General features: G+C 42.1%; 1 protein-coding gene across 1 annotated transcript in view; it reads right to left on the bottom strand.

Moving 5' to 3' along the window:
* ZNF236 (zinc finger protein 236) overlaps positions 1 to 18,382 on the bottom strand; it is a 144,408-nt gene that overhangs the window by 81,687 nt on the left and 44,339 nt on the right. The window contains exons 5-9 of the mRNA XM_011948932.1: positions 17,278 to 17,402; positions 13,731 to 13,903; positions 11,214 to 11,357; positions 7,998 to 8,201; positions 6,796 to 7,024 (exon numbers count right to left, since the gene is read on the bottom strand). Coding sequence (XP_011804322.1) covers positions 6,796 to 7,024; positions 7,998 to 8,201; positions 11,214 to 11,357; positions 13,731 to 13,903; positions 17,278 to 17,402 — 875 coding nt within the window. The remainder of the gene's footprint in view (positions 1 to 6,795; positions 7,025 to 7,997; positions 8,202 to 11,213; positions 11,358 to 13,730; positions 13,904 to 17,277; positions 17,403 to 18,382) is intronic.

Here is an 18,382-nt window from a genome sequence, read left to right as displayed (position 1 = left end):
AGCTCCGCCTCCCGGGTTCACGCCATTCTCCTGCCTCAGCCTCCCGAGTAGCTGGGACTACAGGCGCCCGCCACCACGCCTGGCTAATTTTTTTGTATTTTTACTAGAGATGGGGTTTCACCGTGTTAGCCAGGATGGTCTCCATCTCCTGACCTTGTAATCTGCCTGCCCCCGCCTCCCAAAGTGCTGGGATTACAGGTGTGAGCCACCACACCCAGCATTTGTTTGTTTTTTATGTTTTTGTTTGTTTGTTTGTTTTAAAAAAAACACTCTCTCAGTAGCAGACCTACTAGAACACTGGGAACACTTCATTCAAACCTGGTGGAACCACAGCAGCAAATCTTACCAAATAATCATTATACAAATCAGAAGTGACAGGTCAGTGCTGGGTCTCGGGGCTTCCCACAAAAGCCTCTGACATGGTTTGGCTCTGTGTCCCCACCCAAATCTCACCTTGAATGCTAATAATCCCGACATGTCATGGGAGGGACCCGGTGGGAGGTAACGGAATCATGGGGGTGGGTTTCTCCTATGCTGCTCTCTTGACAGCGAGTAAGTCTCATGGGGTCTGACGGTTTTATAAAGGGTAGTTACCCTACACGTGCCTCTCTTTCCTGTAGCCGTGTCAGATGTGACCGCCATGACTGTGAGGCCTCCCCGGCCATGTGGAACTGTGAGTCAATTAAACCTCTTTCCTTTATAGATTACCCAGTCTCTGGTATGTCGTTATTACGAGCATGAGAACAGACTAACACAGCCTCTTACATAAACCTGGCCCTCAACTAATGACAGATTTATAGATATGCTGCTAAGACTGGGCCAAGAGAAGCATGCAACTGGATATCTGAAACTGTAAATCGAGGAACGGATCCTGCTGATGAAATGGAGCTAGTAGAATCTTTTTATTTATTTATTTATTTATTTATTTATGTATTTAGACATGGAGTCTCACTCTGTCACCCAGGCTGGAGTGCAGTGGTGTGATCTTGGCTCACTGCAACCTCTGCCTCCTGGGTTCAAGCCATTCTCCTTCCTCAGCCTCCTGAGTAGGTGGGATTACAGGTGCGCACCATCACGCCCAGCTAATTTTTGTATTTTTAGTAGAGGCAGGTTTCACCATGTTGGCCAGGCTGGTCTCGAACTCCTGACCTCAGGAGATCCACCCACCTTGGCCTCCCAAAGTGCGGGGATTACAGGTGTGAGCCACCATGCCTGGCCAGTAGAATCTTTTTAACAAGTACTACAGTCTGCTGGGTTTTTCAGCATTCACCAGGAAGATGATGTTGATTTTCTAGCCAGGTTTTCTTGGCTGGTCGCAGGAAAGAGACAATCACTGATAGTTAGCTGGACTAAGTGATTTAAGAATGGGAATATCAAGATGCTCAAGAGGCACTAGGAGCTGCTGAAACAAGGGTGGCACCGACACTGAGGTGACCAGCTCTTGACGACAGGACCTCCTCTAAGATACTGGCTTCTGCTGTGATTATGTTCAGATTTTGAAACATCTTAGAGTGCTCTCAGATCAGTAGAAAGCTGGCGCAGCAGCAATCATGTTAGTTGTCACAAAGGAACTTATGATGAAGACCATATCTTTGAAAATGAGAGTAACGATGAAGCCATGTTTGTCAACGATAAAAAACAACAGAAGTTACTGTTGGACCAGCCAGCTCAAGCTTCACCAGTTACTGCTGGCTCCTGCGCAGTTTATACTTCGACACCGTAGCACTGGCAGGCTACACGGTTTATAGAGGCTGCAGGAGCAGCAAGCTTGCTATAGAAATTGGCAGAAGCTCCTCCAAGATCGCATGGTGCCTCATTCTCAGGTGCTGGTTCAATGGCTAGTGCTTTGCAAATGTGACACAGCTGTTGGTAATGTCAGGAGTAAACTCTTATCAGCATATATCTGTGACACGAGTTTTTCGGAACTTGTCAGACAGGAAAGTTCTTCACAGCTGAACCTCAACACATTCCATGGGTATTAATGGCTTTCTTAGATCACAGGGAGTCTGCAACACTGTAGTGCAAAAGCACACAGCAGAACTGCTTAGCAGTTCTTCAGATCTGTCAGATCTCTCAAGAAACAATGAATCCTTTCATTGAGGATATTCTGAATAGAACAGAAGACTTATCAGGGCTTTCTCCACTGAGAAGCATTAGCAGTCCTTACTGAAGAACAATCAACTATTTGTTTAAGAGACAGCTGGAGTACCAATTATGGACAGCAAACACCCATCAAAAAGGAAGCAAGCATTAACTGAGGAATCCGTGGACTCCACTGATGGACAAATTTAAACTTCTGTTAGGAACACTGATGCTGACAGCAGAGGAAGAAAGGGAAACATCTATAACAGACTGCCTCAACCACGCTGCTGGACTTGCCAGAGCAGCAAGCAGCCTGGGGAATGGCGTGACTGTTCCGAGGCTCTGAGCTGTTTACAGATACTCTCATCGGCCCTCAGCTGTGGCTTACAGAAGGATATGCTCAGAAGCAGAGTTCCCATGTTCCTCCTCGTTGCATGATTACTTGCCTGGAGGAAGAAGTCCTTCTGTTCCTCTTGTCTGCTCAGACACGTGCTCAAAGACTAGGAAGGAAGAGACCCCCAGCAACTCATTCCTTTTATCAAGCAGATTACAGCCAAGCCTAAGACACAGGTAACCCCATTTTATGACAGATGCTCATGCCTCTGCTCATGCAGTTGTTGAAGAATTGCTCTGACCAGCAGAAGAAAACAACCAGTCTGCTGCTGAGAAAGGCAGACGCTGCGGAGGAGTTACTTTGCCTCCCTTCTGTCAGTCACAGGCAGTGGAATGAGTGAAGGTACAGAGAACGAGAATGAGTGCCGGTTACTTTCTCACAGGAGCAGCTGAATATCCAGGTCCAAGTGCACAGAAATAGGTTTTGTCCTTCAAAGCTGAGAACCTCAGGGAGGTTCAGAGGACTATGGAATTTCTTGCTCCTGTTTATAAGCACATTGCCCCCATGTGGTTCCCAGAACCTTGAAAACAAATCTCTGTCCTGGCAGATGCACAAACAGTGCTGGCTGATGTGGTTACACAGCGACACTGAGAACAGTGCATCGCAGATGCAGCCCAGGATGCACTGAGCATCTTCACCAAGGAAACCTGCCCTCCTCACATGCTGCCCCAGAAATGATTCAGGACTTTTATCAAGTGCTTCAGCAGCCTGAAGCTAAAGTTTTACGAGAATTATTTAAAGTACTCTTCCAGGGAGGAAACCCTAAGGACTGCATCTCCTTGGGTCTACTTCACAAGGAGAATTCCAGTTAATAATTTAGGGGGAGAAAACCATTTTTGTGTGCCATTCACACTAGCATTTTTAACACTGCTTTGGGCTTACTGCAGTATGCTTACTGAGGATTTTCTGATATGAGGTCTGTTGCACTCATGGATGCAGATCCCACGGAGAAGGAGAAGGGCTACCTGCACTTAACTTTTATGCAATGATAAAAATCAAATTTATCTGAGCTGTAAGCACTTGGCAGACCACAAACAACAAAAGAAGAACGTAGGAGAAGGTTTGTTACAGGGAATTTTAAAAAGCACATTTGCAGAGATCATGATTTTAAAAAGCAGATGAGTCTAAGAGCCACACCATCCTGGAGCCCGAGGACTGAAACAGGACAGCAGGATGCCAGTCAATTACAGACCAGTACAGTATACCGAAGTTCACAGTGATGACCCCAGGTCATCAAGAAGTGGCTAAGTTAACAAGATTACACTCTGATCTAAGAAGGTAAAGTATGCAACGACTTTTAGAAAAGTTTCCATACACAATAGTTTCACTATACCATACCATTTTCATCCTTAAAGGAATCAATCATCAGCTTTCCAAAACACCATTCACCATGATTTCTGGATAGCCAGTATTTCACCACAATAAATGTCTTTTTGTTTTGTTTTGTTTTGAGACAGAGGCTCACACTGTTGCCAGGGCTAGAGTCCAATGGCATGATCTCGGCTCACTGCAAACTCCGCCTCCCGGGTTCAAGCGATTATCCTGCCTCAGCCTCCCGAGTAGCTGAGATTACAGGTGCCTGCTACCACACCCAGCTAATTTTTTGTGTTTTTAATAGAGATGGGGTTTCACTATGTTGGCCAGGTTGGTCTCGAACTCCTGACCTCGTGATCCACCTGCCTTGGCCTCCCAAAGTGCTGGGATTACAGGCATGAGCCACTGCACCCGGTCATAAATTTCAAACTTTACTAAAAGTTTACAATGATTTATGTGTCACAAGTTGTATGATAACTATAAAAGCATTGTTAAAATTTTACTATAACTTCTTCAAACAAAGCAAATCCCACCAAAAACATTCAATCTGATAAAAGTGAATAAATCAAAAGCAATACTTTCACATGGTGGAGTATGCTTAACTTAGGAGCATAATGAAGGTGAGTTATAAGCAATTAATGCTACGACTTACGAGACAAGAATAGTTTTCCTCATGGTCTTTCTAAGATATCAAATGATATTCCATCCTTGGAGAGGCATTTTCAGATAGAATCACTATGTTAAAAGTGCACTGGTCATTGAAAAGTTTTAATTAAAAGGAACATCTTTATATAGAAACATGTTCCCAGGCTAAGAGTGGTAGCTCATGCCTGTAATCCCAGCATTTTGGGAGGCTGGGGCAAGAGGATCACTTGAGGCCAGGAGTTTAAGACAAGACTGGGCAACATAGCAAGACCTCAGCTCTACAAAAAAAAAGTTTTTCACTAGCCATATGTGGTGGCACATGCCTGCAGTCCCAGCTACTCAGGAGGCTGAGGCAGGAGGATTGCTTGAGCCCAGGAGTTCAAGGCTACAGTGAGCTATAATCGCACCACTGTACTCTAGCCTGGACAACAGAGCAAGACCCAGTCTCAAAAAATAAAAAAAGTCCCCATGGTTTTCTCATAACCATATTAGACAGGTCACTTAGCAAAAACAAAAACAAAAACAAAAACAAAAACAAAACAAAACAAAAAAAGCACTGGCTCCAACTTGTACTAAGGATCCCATGAATGTAATGGGTAATTATTAGAACTGCATGCACTTGCTCAGTATTCTACATGTGTATTTGATTGATTCAAGTAGTCCAGAAATTACCTAATCGTTACCAACTCTGTAAACACAGCACTCCAACCTAGAACACCGCACAGGAAGGTTTCTTGCAATTCCATGTGGAATTCCTTGGCTAGCACTTGGTGCAGGGAGAAAGCTGCTTCCAGCACATGCGGGTGAAGGTCTGGAAGGAGCACCACGGGGTGGCGCTCACCTTCTCGGTCTAAGGATCATGGCTATGTGGTACTTTCAGGAAGGAGAAGGTCTGACATGGCTCCTCACTCAGTGGCTTGCTGCCCAGGTGAAGGCATCTAATTTAGCACAATAAGTAGAGACAGTGGCCCATGGGGCTCAGGTGGGCACTCGCACACAGGTAATAAATCTGCATCAGATTATCAGGAACACATAACACACCTGTAACCTGGAAGGCTACCACACAGCTAATCAAAATACATGGAAATGGCTCCTGTTTCCCTTTCTTGCTCTGCTAGATACCAGGAAACTGTGTGGGAGAAACTGCTTAGATTCCAGCATCCTGTCTTTCACTTGGGGAGAAGAAGGCCAGATCAAGGGGAAGAAGAGCAGGACTTGTGTTGTTTGAGAAACAAGAACTTCACAATCATGTTATAAATGAGAAAATGTATTCTAGGAAAGAAGTGTTAACAGAAATGGCAATGTTATTCCATGCTTTGTAGCAAGAATGCACTTGTTCCCCAAGACACCTGGGAAAGGTTTTTACAGGAACAGTTTTGCCAAAAAGCCAGGAATCTTTTTCAAGAAAGATGTAGTAAATTCCTGCTCCTGTAGAAAGAGCCATATTGAGCACTGTGGAGTGTTCAGAAATGAAAAGGCTGTATTCCTGGCCAGAAAGAGCTTATTACCTAGAAGGGACATTAGACTGCATCTGTGCACAATTAACATGAGAGAATGCAGGAATCCTAAACACTCTAAGTGCTGTGGGAGATAGGACAAGGAAAAGCACCTCTCAGAGTCCGTCCATGAGGAGGAGCACTGAAGATGCTTGAATGACGGAGCACTGAAGATGCTTGAATGATGGCCAAGATTTGACAGAGACCAGAGGGAGAGGGAAAAGGAAGGCATCCTTGCTGCAGAAAGCATGATGTGCAGAAACACAGGGACGCCTAGAAACAGTAGGAATCCAGTTTCAGTATGATGTATAATAAGTTTGTGCCTAGAAGCACAGAGAGAGGAAGGATTGGAAATGCAGGCTGGACAGGTGATAGGATACTCAGGAGCCAAGAAATGGATCTTGGAGTGTAACGGGAAAGGGTGACGTGTGGAGGAGGGAGCTGTGCTGCAGGAGTCCTTTGATGAAGAAGAGGAAAGGACTAGTCAGAAGCTACTAGAATCACATGGCTGGATGCCAGAAGCACCAAGGGTGAGAAAAACTGAAGCAAAGCCGTGGATCTCAGTGGAGAGGAGACACCTAAGCAGAGCAGAGAGAGAACAGTCAGAGACAACAAGCTTTCAAGCCCTGGCGAGAAGTCAGGACAAACTGAATACAGGAAAGAAGCCAGGTTAAGGAGAAGAGATAAATTTAAGAAATTTTATGGCTGTTATTTTTATTTTTAAATACCAACCAACTTACAGCTAGCTACAAAACATTCAACAAACATATCCTATCACCTTCAGAGGAAAAAAGAAGGGCATATTTCTGAAAAACCAGAAATACGCTATCCCAATGTCTAAACTTTAAAGTTTAGCAAAATTACCAGGTAGAAATGGTGATTTCTTCTTTATCATTTTTTTTTCTTTTTTATCCAGTTTCTCTGGGCTTTCCTGTTCTTTTTCTTGCTCTGCGTCTGTAGGGTCCGTCTGCTCATTTGAAACGCTGGAAACATCTGGGTTTTGAACTTGTGGTGCAGAGCTCTTGGCATGGCTGGAGTCATTCGGATGTGCTGCAACTGGAATTGAAGACAGCCCACTGTTTTCTAAGGCTTGCTAAGACAGAACAAAACTAAAAGGTTAGAAGATAACGATGGCCCAAATCTGCCTACCAAAATCAATCACAAAGATTTACCTATAGAATTCTAATTTCACTCCAAGAAACAAGAATCTACAATTCCAAGTAATCACTTAGCAGTGAGGCTTCCAACCCTTTGAGGCTGTAACATCTTTTCTGATATATGACATTCTGCCCCCACCCAAAATAATATAAGCGTTTACATTTCTAATTAAAATTTATTTGACTTTCAGAAATCTTACCTCACACAACTTTGGTTGTCTCTAAATAAACTTGGGAATCCCTACCTTAAGGCTTTTGAGTTACACTGGGCTTAACTTTAAGGTATCGGCTGTAGAACGACACCTTGAGATTCCTCATACCCTTGGCCAGCTCTTCCCCATGAAGGTATAGGAGGAAGGTTAAACAAGTCACAGAGAGACAGGAGAAGGAAGGCCCCCTCTTTTTAGAAGCGAAGAGTTAGTGTGAAGTAGTGGTGGACTAGAAGGCTGGGGGCTCTGTGCTCCTGCCCCACCCCTCTCCCACATGTGTAGGTGCTGCCCACACACCTGAGAGAAGGCCAGGCAGTATGAATGCTCTCAGAATTGTCAACACCCATGACTGTCTGCAAATTACAAACCAAAACCTCAAGAAAGAATAAAATACTTTTTCCACCTCTGTCAACATAAATAGATACAACTTATGAAAAGGCTGTTCTTTTCAAGTAAGTTCATTTACAGAAAAAAAATAAAAGTTTGTGATTTTTTTAATGTATAGATGAATAAATCATTTGAATGTTGTGCCGTCCATAAGCAATTAAGTAGGCATATTAATTTCTTTCGGTTCAGGCACATTTTTCATGAGGATACCCTGACTTTCACAAGTCCTGCAAATTTATTTCTCAATGATCATCCCTGGTTTCTGACCCAGCACGAGCACGTAAGCCTCACACCGCAGGGAAGCATGCTTCACCTGTAAAATGTCCTGGTTGATGCCCACTGTGATGCTCAGCTGCTGCCCAGGCTGCGGGGACTGCCCTGACTCCACCGGCCCCGGCTCTGAGAGCTCCAGGAGCTGCTGGATGACGTCACTCACTGCCTGGGAGCTTGGCTGGCTTGAGGCTGACGTGGCTTGGGCTTCTGTCTGTTGAAGAGGTAACGTCTGAAAGAGTGTGGCCTGAAACACAGAAACATTTCCATTAAAAATACAATTTTTCTCTTCGATTTAAAAAGGAAAATTAAAAAAAAAAAAAAAGGCAATACCCTCCTTAAGGGTGTTAGATTCTAAGAGTATCCTAAAAATTTTAAATATCATGCCTCACTGATTCTTGTGTTTGGCACGATATTGGCTCTTAACATATACAATAAATTGTTCTAATGCAATTTTTTACAGTTTTTTCAAGTGGGCAGTAGAGACTCAAGATGACAGACTGAGCGCACGAACCCTCACCTTCCTGTTAGCTCATAAAATTGAAGTGAAGGAATTTTAAAAATATCAAGTTATACAAATTTAAAAAGTAGGAAAGAACCACTGCAGTCAAAATAATTCAACACATTTGTGAAAAATTCTTCCTGCAGGGAGACTGGAGGAATATTAATGCTACAGCCAAGAAAACCTAAGTCAGAGGAAAGGGCTGTGATGGGGGAGAGAGCCAGTCCCACCTCTGCAGGGCTTGGGAATCCGAGATGTCCCATCCAGAAGAGGACGGATGGCAGGGAAACTACCCGTACAACACTGTGCGGGTGGGGACAGGACACTCTACCTTTGTCAAAACCCACAGAAAGGACAACTCTGAGAGTGAACCTTGACAGAAACTACGGACTTTGGTTAATAATAATCATATATCCACATTCATTCACCAGTTGTAACAAATGTACCCGACCAATGTGCCATGTTGGAAATGAGGGAAACTGAGCGCGAGAGCAAGAGAGAGTATATGGTAGACCTCTGTGCTTCCTGCCGAAATTGTCTGTAAACCCACAACTGCTCTAAAATTCAAGTCTGTCAATTTAGAAAATAAAAATAAAAACAGAACAAAAAGTATTAGGACCAAACATGAATGTCCCTGTCTTCCTCCACGGAGGAAGTGGCAGACAGGCACTTACTTTGAGGCAAAAAAAAAAAAAAGAGGAATCTCTAAATATCTTTTATCGCTAAAAAAGATAAAAAAGAATAAATGACCTGGGAAGAACTAGGGTACCTTTTGTGGCACTAAATTCCCAGACTAAGTATAAGTCTTTTGTGTTCTGCCACCAGGGTCCCGTGAAGGGCTGGTTCCTCTGGCCACTCACACTCAGTGACCCCTGGATCCACAAGCACCATCCACGTGTCAACAGTTCACACACAGGTTAGCGCTGCCCTTTCCTAAAACACAAACAGGCGACCAAAGATGATGAGGTGGGCCCAGGAGAGAGATGGGGAGATGACCCCAGACAAGTAACTCAACGAGCACAAAAAGCTTTTTAAAACAGAATGCTTACTGGATTTCAGAAAAAGCGCATCAAACAAGAAAACAAAAGTCGTGAAAAAGAAACAATCAGATCATCACAAGGCAGAGCTCTCAGAAATTAAAAATCTTACTAAAAAAAAATAAATAAATCAAAAGAGTCATAAGATAAAGCTGAGGAGACCTCTCCAGGCCAGGCCTGGTGGCTCATGCCTGTAATCTCAGGGCTTTGGGAGGTTGAGGTTGGAGGATCGCTTGAGGCCAGGAGTTTGAGACCAGCTTGGGCAACACAGTGAGACGTTGTCTCTACAAAAAATTTAAAAATTAGTCGAGCATGGTGGCATGCACCTGTAGTGCCAGGTACTCGAGAGGCTGAGACAGGAGGATTACTTGAGCCCAGGAGTTCAAGGTTACAGTGAGCTATAATCACGCCACTGCACTCCAGCCTGGCTGACAGACAAAAAAACCTCAGGGCTGAAAAAGGCCAAGAGTTAGAAAATGTGAAAGGTAAAATAAGAGACACGTAGAGTCAATCCTAGCGGCTGGACACTGATTCCTAGAGAGTCCTGAAAAAGGATATATATAATTTAACTTCTAATGTTCTTACCTGCCCAAATAAGAGTATAAGGTAAGGGAGATTCCAAGTTTCTAAATCCCTATAACTACATTTCTTTCTATTGAGAATATAAATGTTTAAAATGATCTGGACTATTACTCCAGATTATTCACTACATCTATGTTTTGATTTGCATATTGCCAAAGGAAATGATGAAAACTAATATTTGGTTGATTTACACAACATTAAAAATTTTATTTAAAAAAATTCAGACCAAAATAGAATGTTGAAGACATAATTAGTGGACTCCAACTATTCTCCAGCTTTATAATTCATTTTACAACATTCTATCTGGTCAAGAATAAACTGAGGAACCATCCCACACTGCAAATATTATGAAAAAAGAAAAGAAAAAACAAACACTAAAGGTAAACCTAAGTTTAAAAACTAAGTATTAATTAGACTTATTTTCCATACTGGTAGGAGGCAACTGTTGACATAACACAACCAAGTAACTGCATTCATAAGCATACATTAAAACTTCCGACACTTGTATTTAATGTCTACTACTATTAAGATACCATAGCTGATGTTTAAATTTTACCATTTATTAATCTGTTGAGAGGCTAGTACAGTACAAGTAACTAAACGAGGCTGAGATAGGATGCCTACAGAAAAAATAAGTGTGTGTATGTCCCTGTGTATGTGTGCGGGCGCGCGCACCTGTCTACACACAGTCTCTCTGTGTGTAGGCATATGTATTTAGAGTCATATAATTTTTAACTACATGTACTGAAAAATATATTTTAGTTTCAAAAGTCCAAAGACTTGGGAAAAAGTATCACTGTCACATAAGAAAAGAGAAATATTACCTACAAAGGATAATTAATTCTTAAATTATAATGTAAAGACAAAGAATATTCAACAATCATCAATAACATTGTAGAAATTATTTCACAAATTAATGATTACAGTTTGTCTTATTTTTACGGTTCAGATGACAGTCTGAATCAAATTATTCTCAAATTTAAAAAGATTGACTTTAATTCTTCAAAAATTTGCACCTTTTCTCCATATACAAAATTTTCATAGCACCTTTCCACTACTAAATGTTCAATTGTAAAGGTCATATTGAAAACGACAGATTTCAGTTTAAAAAGAAGTTCTTCCAAATTACTAAACTTACCGTTAAAACATGAGCAGTCTCTGTGGAACTTGCTGAATTCTGTGGCCCACCCATATGCATCTTGCTGATATGCGTGTTTAAGCTGCCTAAACTTTTAAATACACAACTACATTCTGTACAGTTATAGGTAGGACCATTCTTGACCTTAAAGAATAAAAAAGAAAAAAATGATGTTTCACAATTAATTGTTAAATTTAAACATTTAAATTATGGCAAATCATAATTTACCATTCCATTCAAAATGACAGAAATAATCTAACCCTTCAACATTACCTTTTTTCTTTTAAATTAGATAGTTCTAGAATCAATAACCCAACTCTTTAAACAATATTGCCGGTATAAGATGAATTGAAATTTCAGCCTTTTCTATAAAGTAGAAATTATTCAAGAGTGAGAAAACACATTTTTCAAATATTGTAATTTAATAAAAACAAACTGTCAGGCATAAGATGTTCTCGGTTTTTTAAACAGCTGAATACAATGTTCAATAGTGAAGGCCAGACAGTTATATATAAATACATTTTACACCAAATATGCTTTCAGATGGCCAAAACCACAGAAGTTAGGAAAGACGGTCATAATGATACATGAACTTTTCATCAATTTTGATATTCTGTAGCAACAACTAATTTTCTTTTTTTTGAGATGCTCTGTCGCCTAGGCTGGAGTGTAGTAGCGCGATCTTGGTTCACTACAACCTCTACCTCCCAGGTCAAGTGATTCTTCTGCCTCAGCCTCCCGAGTAGCTGGGATTACAAGTGCCTGCCACCGTGCCCAGCTAATTTTTGTATTTTAGTAGAGATGGGGTTTTGCCATATTGGCCTGGCTGCTCTCGAACTCCTGACCTCAGGTGATTCACCTGCTGCGGCCTCCCAAAGTCCTGGGATTACAGATGTGAGCCATCACACGTCTAACAACTAATTTTGGCCTAACACTAATTTTAAAACTATGATAAATCCAGAAACTATGGAAACCAGTAAAATGAGTAAGAACAGCTATGAACAGAGAAAATACCTAAAATATTATTTCTCTATTACTAAAACCCAGTGTTAGTTACTGTAGAACTATGAAGGCTAGCTTGAAAACTCATTGGCCCCCTCTGAACTTGAGTAAGACTTCCATTCTGTTTCTGGTGCCTAAGAAGCAAATTTAGATTCCTCACAGGACTGGATAATATTTACGAACCAACTTTTAGAGGCTCTTTCTGGAACAACCCATTCTAGTACAGGTCCGAGAGCGCCTCTCAGTGGCAACAGGCAAGTCTCTGGGCCCTTTAGTATAGGGGGAGTTTTCTAAACTCAAGAGTACTAGCAAGTACCTCACAAGGCTGCTCTAAGGTTCCAGTGAGGTATGTCTGTGTGCTACACAAATACACGATCCTTCCTATGCAATCATCTTCACCCAGAGGCAACACCACAAGAATGACTTACAACAGCCCAAATGTATTCTTCTGAAATCTAAAGGTAACCTCAGTACCTCACTAATACTGACATGCCTTCCTAATGTCTCTGGGTCTTAGATATTAAAAAGATTAACTCATTGAACATGGAACTCTGAATCTGTTCATAAAACTACGTGAGATGTGCAGGGGTTTTTTCTCAATTTAGATTCTCCTTTTCATTTTAGACATTCTGTTTATCTAAGATCAAAGACAGCTTCTACTTGTTTTTATTAAATTTGGATAGTGAGTGTTAACTCTAAGTTCACTTCAGTGTTAGTTAAGGTATTACTCTAAGGAAAAAATTAAGAGATACATATTTGCTCTTAAGAATATGATAGTTTTTAATAAAAGATTACTTAAATAACTCAAAGTAAAAAAAAAAAGAATATGATAGTTTTTGTTCTGCAAAATCGTTTCATAGGATATATTGATCCATGATATAAGTATTTGTGTTGTTTAAATATTTCTTTGTATTCACAATTAGAATATAAATCAATAAGTCATGACGGTTAGTTAGAGCAAAGGTTGACCTGCTTTACAGAAATACTTGCAGAGGATCTACACAACAGTATGCTCTGCAGACAACAGAAAATTACCATGGGAAATCATCAGTTTAGTCGAAAGAATGAACAGAGCAGGTCTCTGTCCAAGAGGGAATGGACATGTACCATATGAGCTCTGTAGTATTAGCAGTAAGAAAAACACTTTTTTCCCAATTTTATTTTTTATCTTTCAATTTCTTACACTTGCCTGTGTTTCAAGTTTGCTAAAGGGATGAAATACATTATTGAGAATGATGGACTATAACTAACAAAGGTATTAGGATTATTTTCAAATATTTATTCACCAAAGCCATGCTGTCAGCAAGAAGACAAAAAGAGAGTAGTTTGTATTTCTTCCACATGTAATAAACCAAAAAAATTCCCACGTATGTATTTTCTAAAACAGGGTCTGCTCGGCACAAAATCAACCTGCATTTTTTTAAATGGAAAATAATTTCTCAGGTCCGTTTATTAACCCAAAAGATACCTACTGTCCCCTGAGAAATACTGCTTATGCCCCCAACCCATGTTTACCTCTGAGTGGACTCGCTGCACGTGTGACTGAAGATTCCCTTTCTGAGAGAAGGCGGCAGGACAGAAGGCACAGGCGTGGGGCTTTTCACCTGTGTGCTTGATCATGTGGGTCTGCAGTGCCCCCTTCTGGTTAAAAGCTTTTCCACATTCACTACATTTAAACGGCCTTTCACCTAGAGAGGGAGAAAATGATCAAAATATAATTTCATATTGTACGGGCATCTTAAGGATTAAAAAGAACAACATTGAAGTTGCCCAAACCTATCCCTCTGGCCAAAATGTCTCCCCAGAATTCTAGATGCATATATCCAAGTGTCTACTTTAAATCTCCAAATTAACACGTCAAAACTGCACTTGTTCATCTCCCAGACTGTTCCACCTGCGGGCTTCATCAGGCAATGCCGTCCTTCCAGGGGATCAGCAAAAAACCTTGGAGTCATCCTTATCTTTGGTTGCTCTCACGTTTCACACTCAATAATAACTTCAAAATACAGCCAGCTCAGCCCTGCTGCCCATCCAAACCACCACCCCAGGCTAAGGCACTCCCCCATCACTCAAAGCTTCTGAAACCACCTCCAACTTGACTCACTGCTTCCACCCTGGCCCCTTCCTAGGCTGCTCTCAAAGCAACAGACACAATGACCCTCTTTAAGTCCCAGCAAGTCACTTGTCTGCTGAAAATCCTCAAAGGCCTCCAAATCCCCCCCAGAGTAAAATCAAAGTTCTTCTAATACTCAGCAGAGGAGGTGCCAGTGCTGTGGTTCCCCACCGGCTGTTGTCAGCTCCCCTGTCCCTGCTCTCTTGCTCCCTCTACCCACTCCTGCCACTGCCCTCAGACACACCAGGCAGGTTTCCACTTCTGGGCCTCTGAAATCCACCACCTGGGTGGTTCTCCCCCAAGTATCCCCAAGACTTGTTCTCTCAGATTCTTCAGGCCTTTACTCAAATTCCCCTTTGCACTGAGCACTTTCCAGTCCATTCTATTTAACATTAAAATCTCCCCTGTCCTCCCTGGGAACCCCTGGCCCCGTTCTCTACTTGATTTTTCTGCAGACTTCTCAGCATTTGACCTTTTATATTTTACTCAATGTTCATCTCCCCTCCCTAGAATGCATGCTCCAAGAAGGCAAGCGCTTGTGCACTGCAGCTCTTTAGCACCTAGAACAGGGCCTCATGCACACTAGCACGCAGTACAGACCTGATGAATGAAGGAATGAGCGAAAAGACAAAATCGAGTTAGGTAAGAGCCTAACTGCAAGGCTACTTAAATTTCTAGTCTTACTAAATTTTCACTCCCTAAGAAACCGAAAGCAGCTGAGTTCACAGTAACATCAGATCCCTGCTTTCCTGAACAGCTTTAGGGTTAAATAAGTGAATGAGATATAACAAACTTGGGGACAGTACACAAATGGGAAACAACCCTGCTTTAACTCAGAGGGGCAAGGGTATGAAAGAGGAGGACAGGCAGTCAGAAGGCATGGTGAGAGTGTGGCCTGGTCACGGCACTGCCTGCATGGGGACAGGAGAGGAGGGCAGGTGGGCAGGAGGCACGGCAAGAGTGTGGGCCGGTCACGGCACTGCCTGTGAGGAGACACCCTTCCTGTTCTAGATGACGATGCTGCAATGTACTCAGCCTCCTTTAGACAGGAGTTCTGCTGGGTCATACACAGTCCAGGCATGGTCCAGTAGGATCCTGGTCACCCCCCCTCACATTATCACACACACTGCAAGGCACAGCCATTGGAAGACCAAGCCCAGAACACAGAACTGCCTGAACAGCAAGCGGGCACTCCCTGCTACCTCCACCCGGGCCTGCCAGCCTCCTGTTTAAACCACATCGGCCTATGTGACTCCTGGGGCTGGGACCTGCTGCTCTCTCCAGGCAGCTCACAAGCCAATTGGAGCAACAGTGACATATGCTTCAAGTTCAATGCAGGAAGAGTGCGCATCACAGAATCCCAAAATGACACAAAGTATGTGATTCTACACGCATGTGTCTCTCCAGGAGTGAGAGTATGCTTATGATGTATGTATATTTATGTATGTGTAGAAAATATCTAACGGGGTAGATATCAAACTGTTAAAGGTAAATGACATCTGAGAAGTGAACACGAGAAGGATTTGCTTTACTTTTTACTTTATCTCTACTTTGGGTAAAGTTTATAGCATTTTAAAACTATTTTTTCATTGATTAAAACTTCAAAGACTACACACTAAAGCTGAATACTCTACAGACAAAATGTATTAGCACATTTACAAGAGCATTGTTTTCTTTCTCTCTTACTCTAGAAAATAAATAAAAACTGATGCTCTAAAAATATCAACTTTATGCTGACATATAAACAAACGCTGAAACCATCTGAATGACTCTACAATACTCTACACAGAAATATTCACTAAAACTCTGAAAAAAAAAGCAATGTAACATAATTAGAACTGATTGACAAACAATAGCAGCCAAGCAAAATAGCTGTGAGATTTTTTACTTTGTCACCATAAAAGAAAACCAAATCAAGAAATACAGAAGAAAACAAAATGCCGAAGCATGGATCATTTTAATTGCAAATCTCAAATACTAAAAATATTTGTACAATTTTCCTTTTTCCTCCCCTGGAGATCATGTGTGTTACTAATACAATATTATAAACGGGCTGCTCTTTACAAGATGGCAAAGAGTATTCAGCTATGAATGCTGTACTCACTTTCAAATATTCAAGCAAAACTAATGAACAAGATAAGGCATGGAGAAAGAAAGTTTTATTATTTCAATGTTTCACAGCTTAGTGAAGGCAAAATTACAAAAGAATATGAAAATCCACTGCTTTCTTGTTTTTTATTTTATTTGGTTTTAATTTTATTGAAGAGTCAGGGCCTTCTTGCTGTGTCGCCCAGGCTGGAGTGCAATGGCACGATCACAGCTCACTGCAGCCTCAAACTTTCAGGCTCAAGCAATCCTCCCACCTCAGGGCTGCAGGTGGTCAGGGCGGCAGGCGGTCAGGGCTGCAGGTGGTGCTGCCACACCTGGCGAAGCTTTTTATTTTTTGTAAAGACAGGATCTCACTATGTTGCCTGTGCTAGTCTTGAACTCCCGGCCTGAAGAGATCCCCTCACCTCAGCTTCCCAAAGTGCTGCGATTACGGATGTGAGCCACCACATCCGGTCTTTCTTTGTTAATTTAGCTCTGATTAGCACAGTGTAATATCTGACACACAGGAAAAATAAATGAGGGAATAAATAAATACCATACAAATAATAACAACAGTAATAATATCAACCCCAAATTATTAACAGCCTACCATGTATCAAGCACTTTTCAATGAGCACTACGCATATTTTTAAATTTATAATTTAGGACAACTATATACAGATAAAAGAGCCACATTTTTCAAGTGAGGAAATAAAATAACATAAAGAGTAACTAATCTCAGCAAGATCACCCAGCAAACTACGGGAAAGCTGGGGTCAGATTCCAAGTCGAGCTAGCACAAAGGCACCTGTTCCTCCCTTCAAGCCACAGTCAGTCACCCAGAAGCCCATGCTTTCATACCTGTGTGTATCCTAATGTGTCGCGTTAACTGGCTTGGCTTTTGAAACGTCTTTCCACAGTGCGGACATGAATATGTGAATCCACTTCTGTCGATATTCCGGTTATAAGACCTTGTACTTGATACCCTAGTGTAATAAAGGGGGGCAAAATACACGGTAAGATGTCTCCCTTGTACCTTGTACCATAAAGTCAAAATGAAAATCCTACCAGAAAATTTGGCTGACTAGTCACCAGAACCTGTTTTAATAAATCAATCACATATATGTATGTGTCTGTGTGTATATGCGTTAGTTTTAAAAATCATAAAACTCATTTTTCTCTATTTTTGATGAAAAAAAAATTTTGTTTTTTCCAGGTCAAAAACTGAAATTGGGGCGGGGGAGCAAAATGTGTCTTCTAGACAAAACTTTACCTGTGATGGTCAGCAACAAAGATGCTACCGGTATAATTTCTACACTGACACCTGACCCACACCATCTCCTCCAGTCTCTTGCTCTCATTACCATCTGCACACCGATGACGTCCAAACTCCTACCTCCAGCAACTCTGCCTCCTCCTCTGGCTCCAGCCCTGGACAGCCAACTCTCACTTGGCATTGCCTCATGGGTGGTGTCCAAAACAGAACTCTTCATTGATTCCCAACCTGCTCCTTTCCATGTCAAGACATGAAAGTTCCCTCTTGCTCAAGTTTAAGTCTCAAGAGTCCCGCTGGATTTTTCTAGTCCATCTCTAAAAGCTGCTGGTCTTACTCTGAAACACCCACAAATGTGGACACGACTCTCCACCCTCCAGCCACCGTCATGGCCTCAGAACGGGTTCGGCTCTCCAGTGTACTGCTTCCATAGCCTCCAGAAAGGTCTCCCTGCTTTTGACTCCTGCCCACACACCAGGCCCAGCGCCATCCAAAAGTCTGGTCACGCCATTCCCTTTGTGCAAAACCCTCCAAGGGCTCCCATCCCACTCATAGGAAATGCACATCCCCAGCCCCGCCAGGCAGGCTCTCCTCACCCCAGCCACCTTCCTGCTTCTCACACCAGGAAGGCTCACTGCTTCCACCAACGCACTCCCTCAGCCTGAAAGGCACGTCCCCTAAGGCTGCAGGGCT

Source organism: Colobus angolensis, unplaced genomic scaffold (genome assembly GCF_000951035.1).
Source record: "Colobus angolensis palliatus isolate OR3802 unplaced genomic scaffold, Cang.pa_1.0 Scaffold287, whole genome shotgun sequence".
Classification (NCBI taxonomy): domain Eukaryota; kingdom Metazoa; phylum Chordata; class Mammalia; order Primates; family Cercopithecidae; genus Colobus; species Colobus angolensis.
The sequence above is the reverse complement of the archived record's forward strand: the minus strand, read 5'-3'. Positions and strand labels throughout refer to the sequence as shown.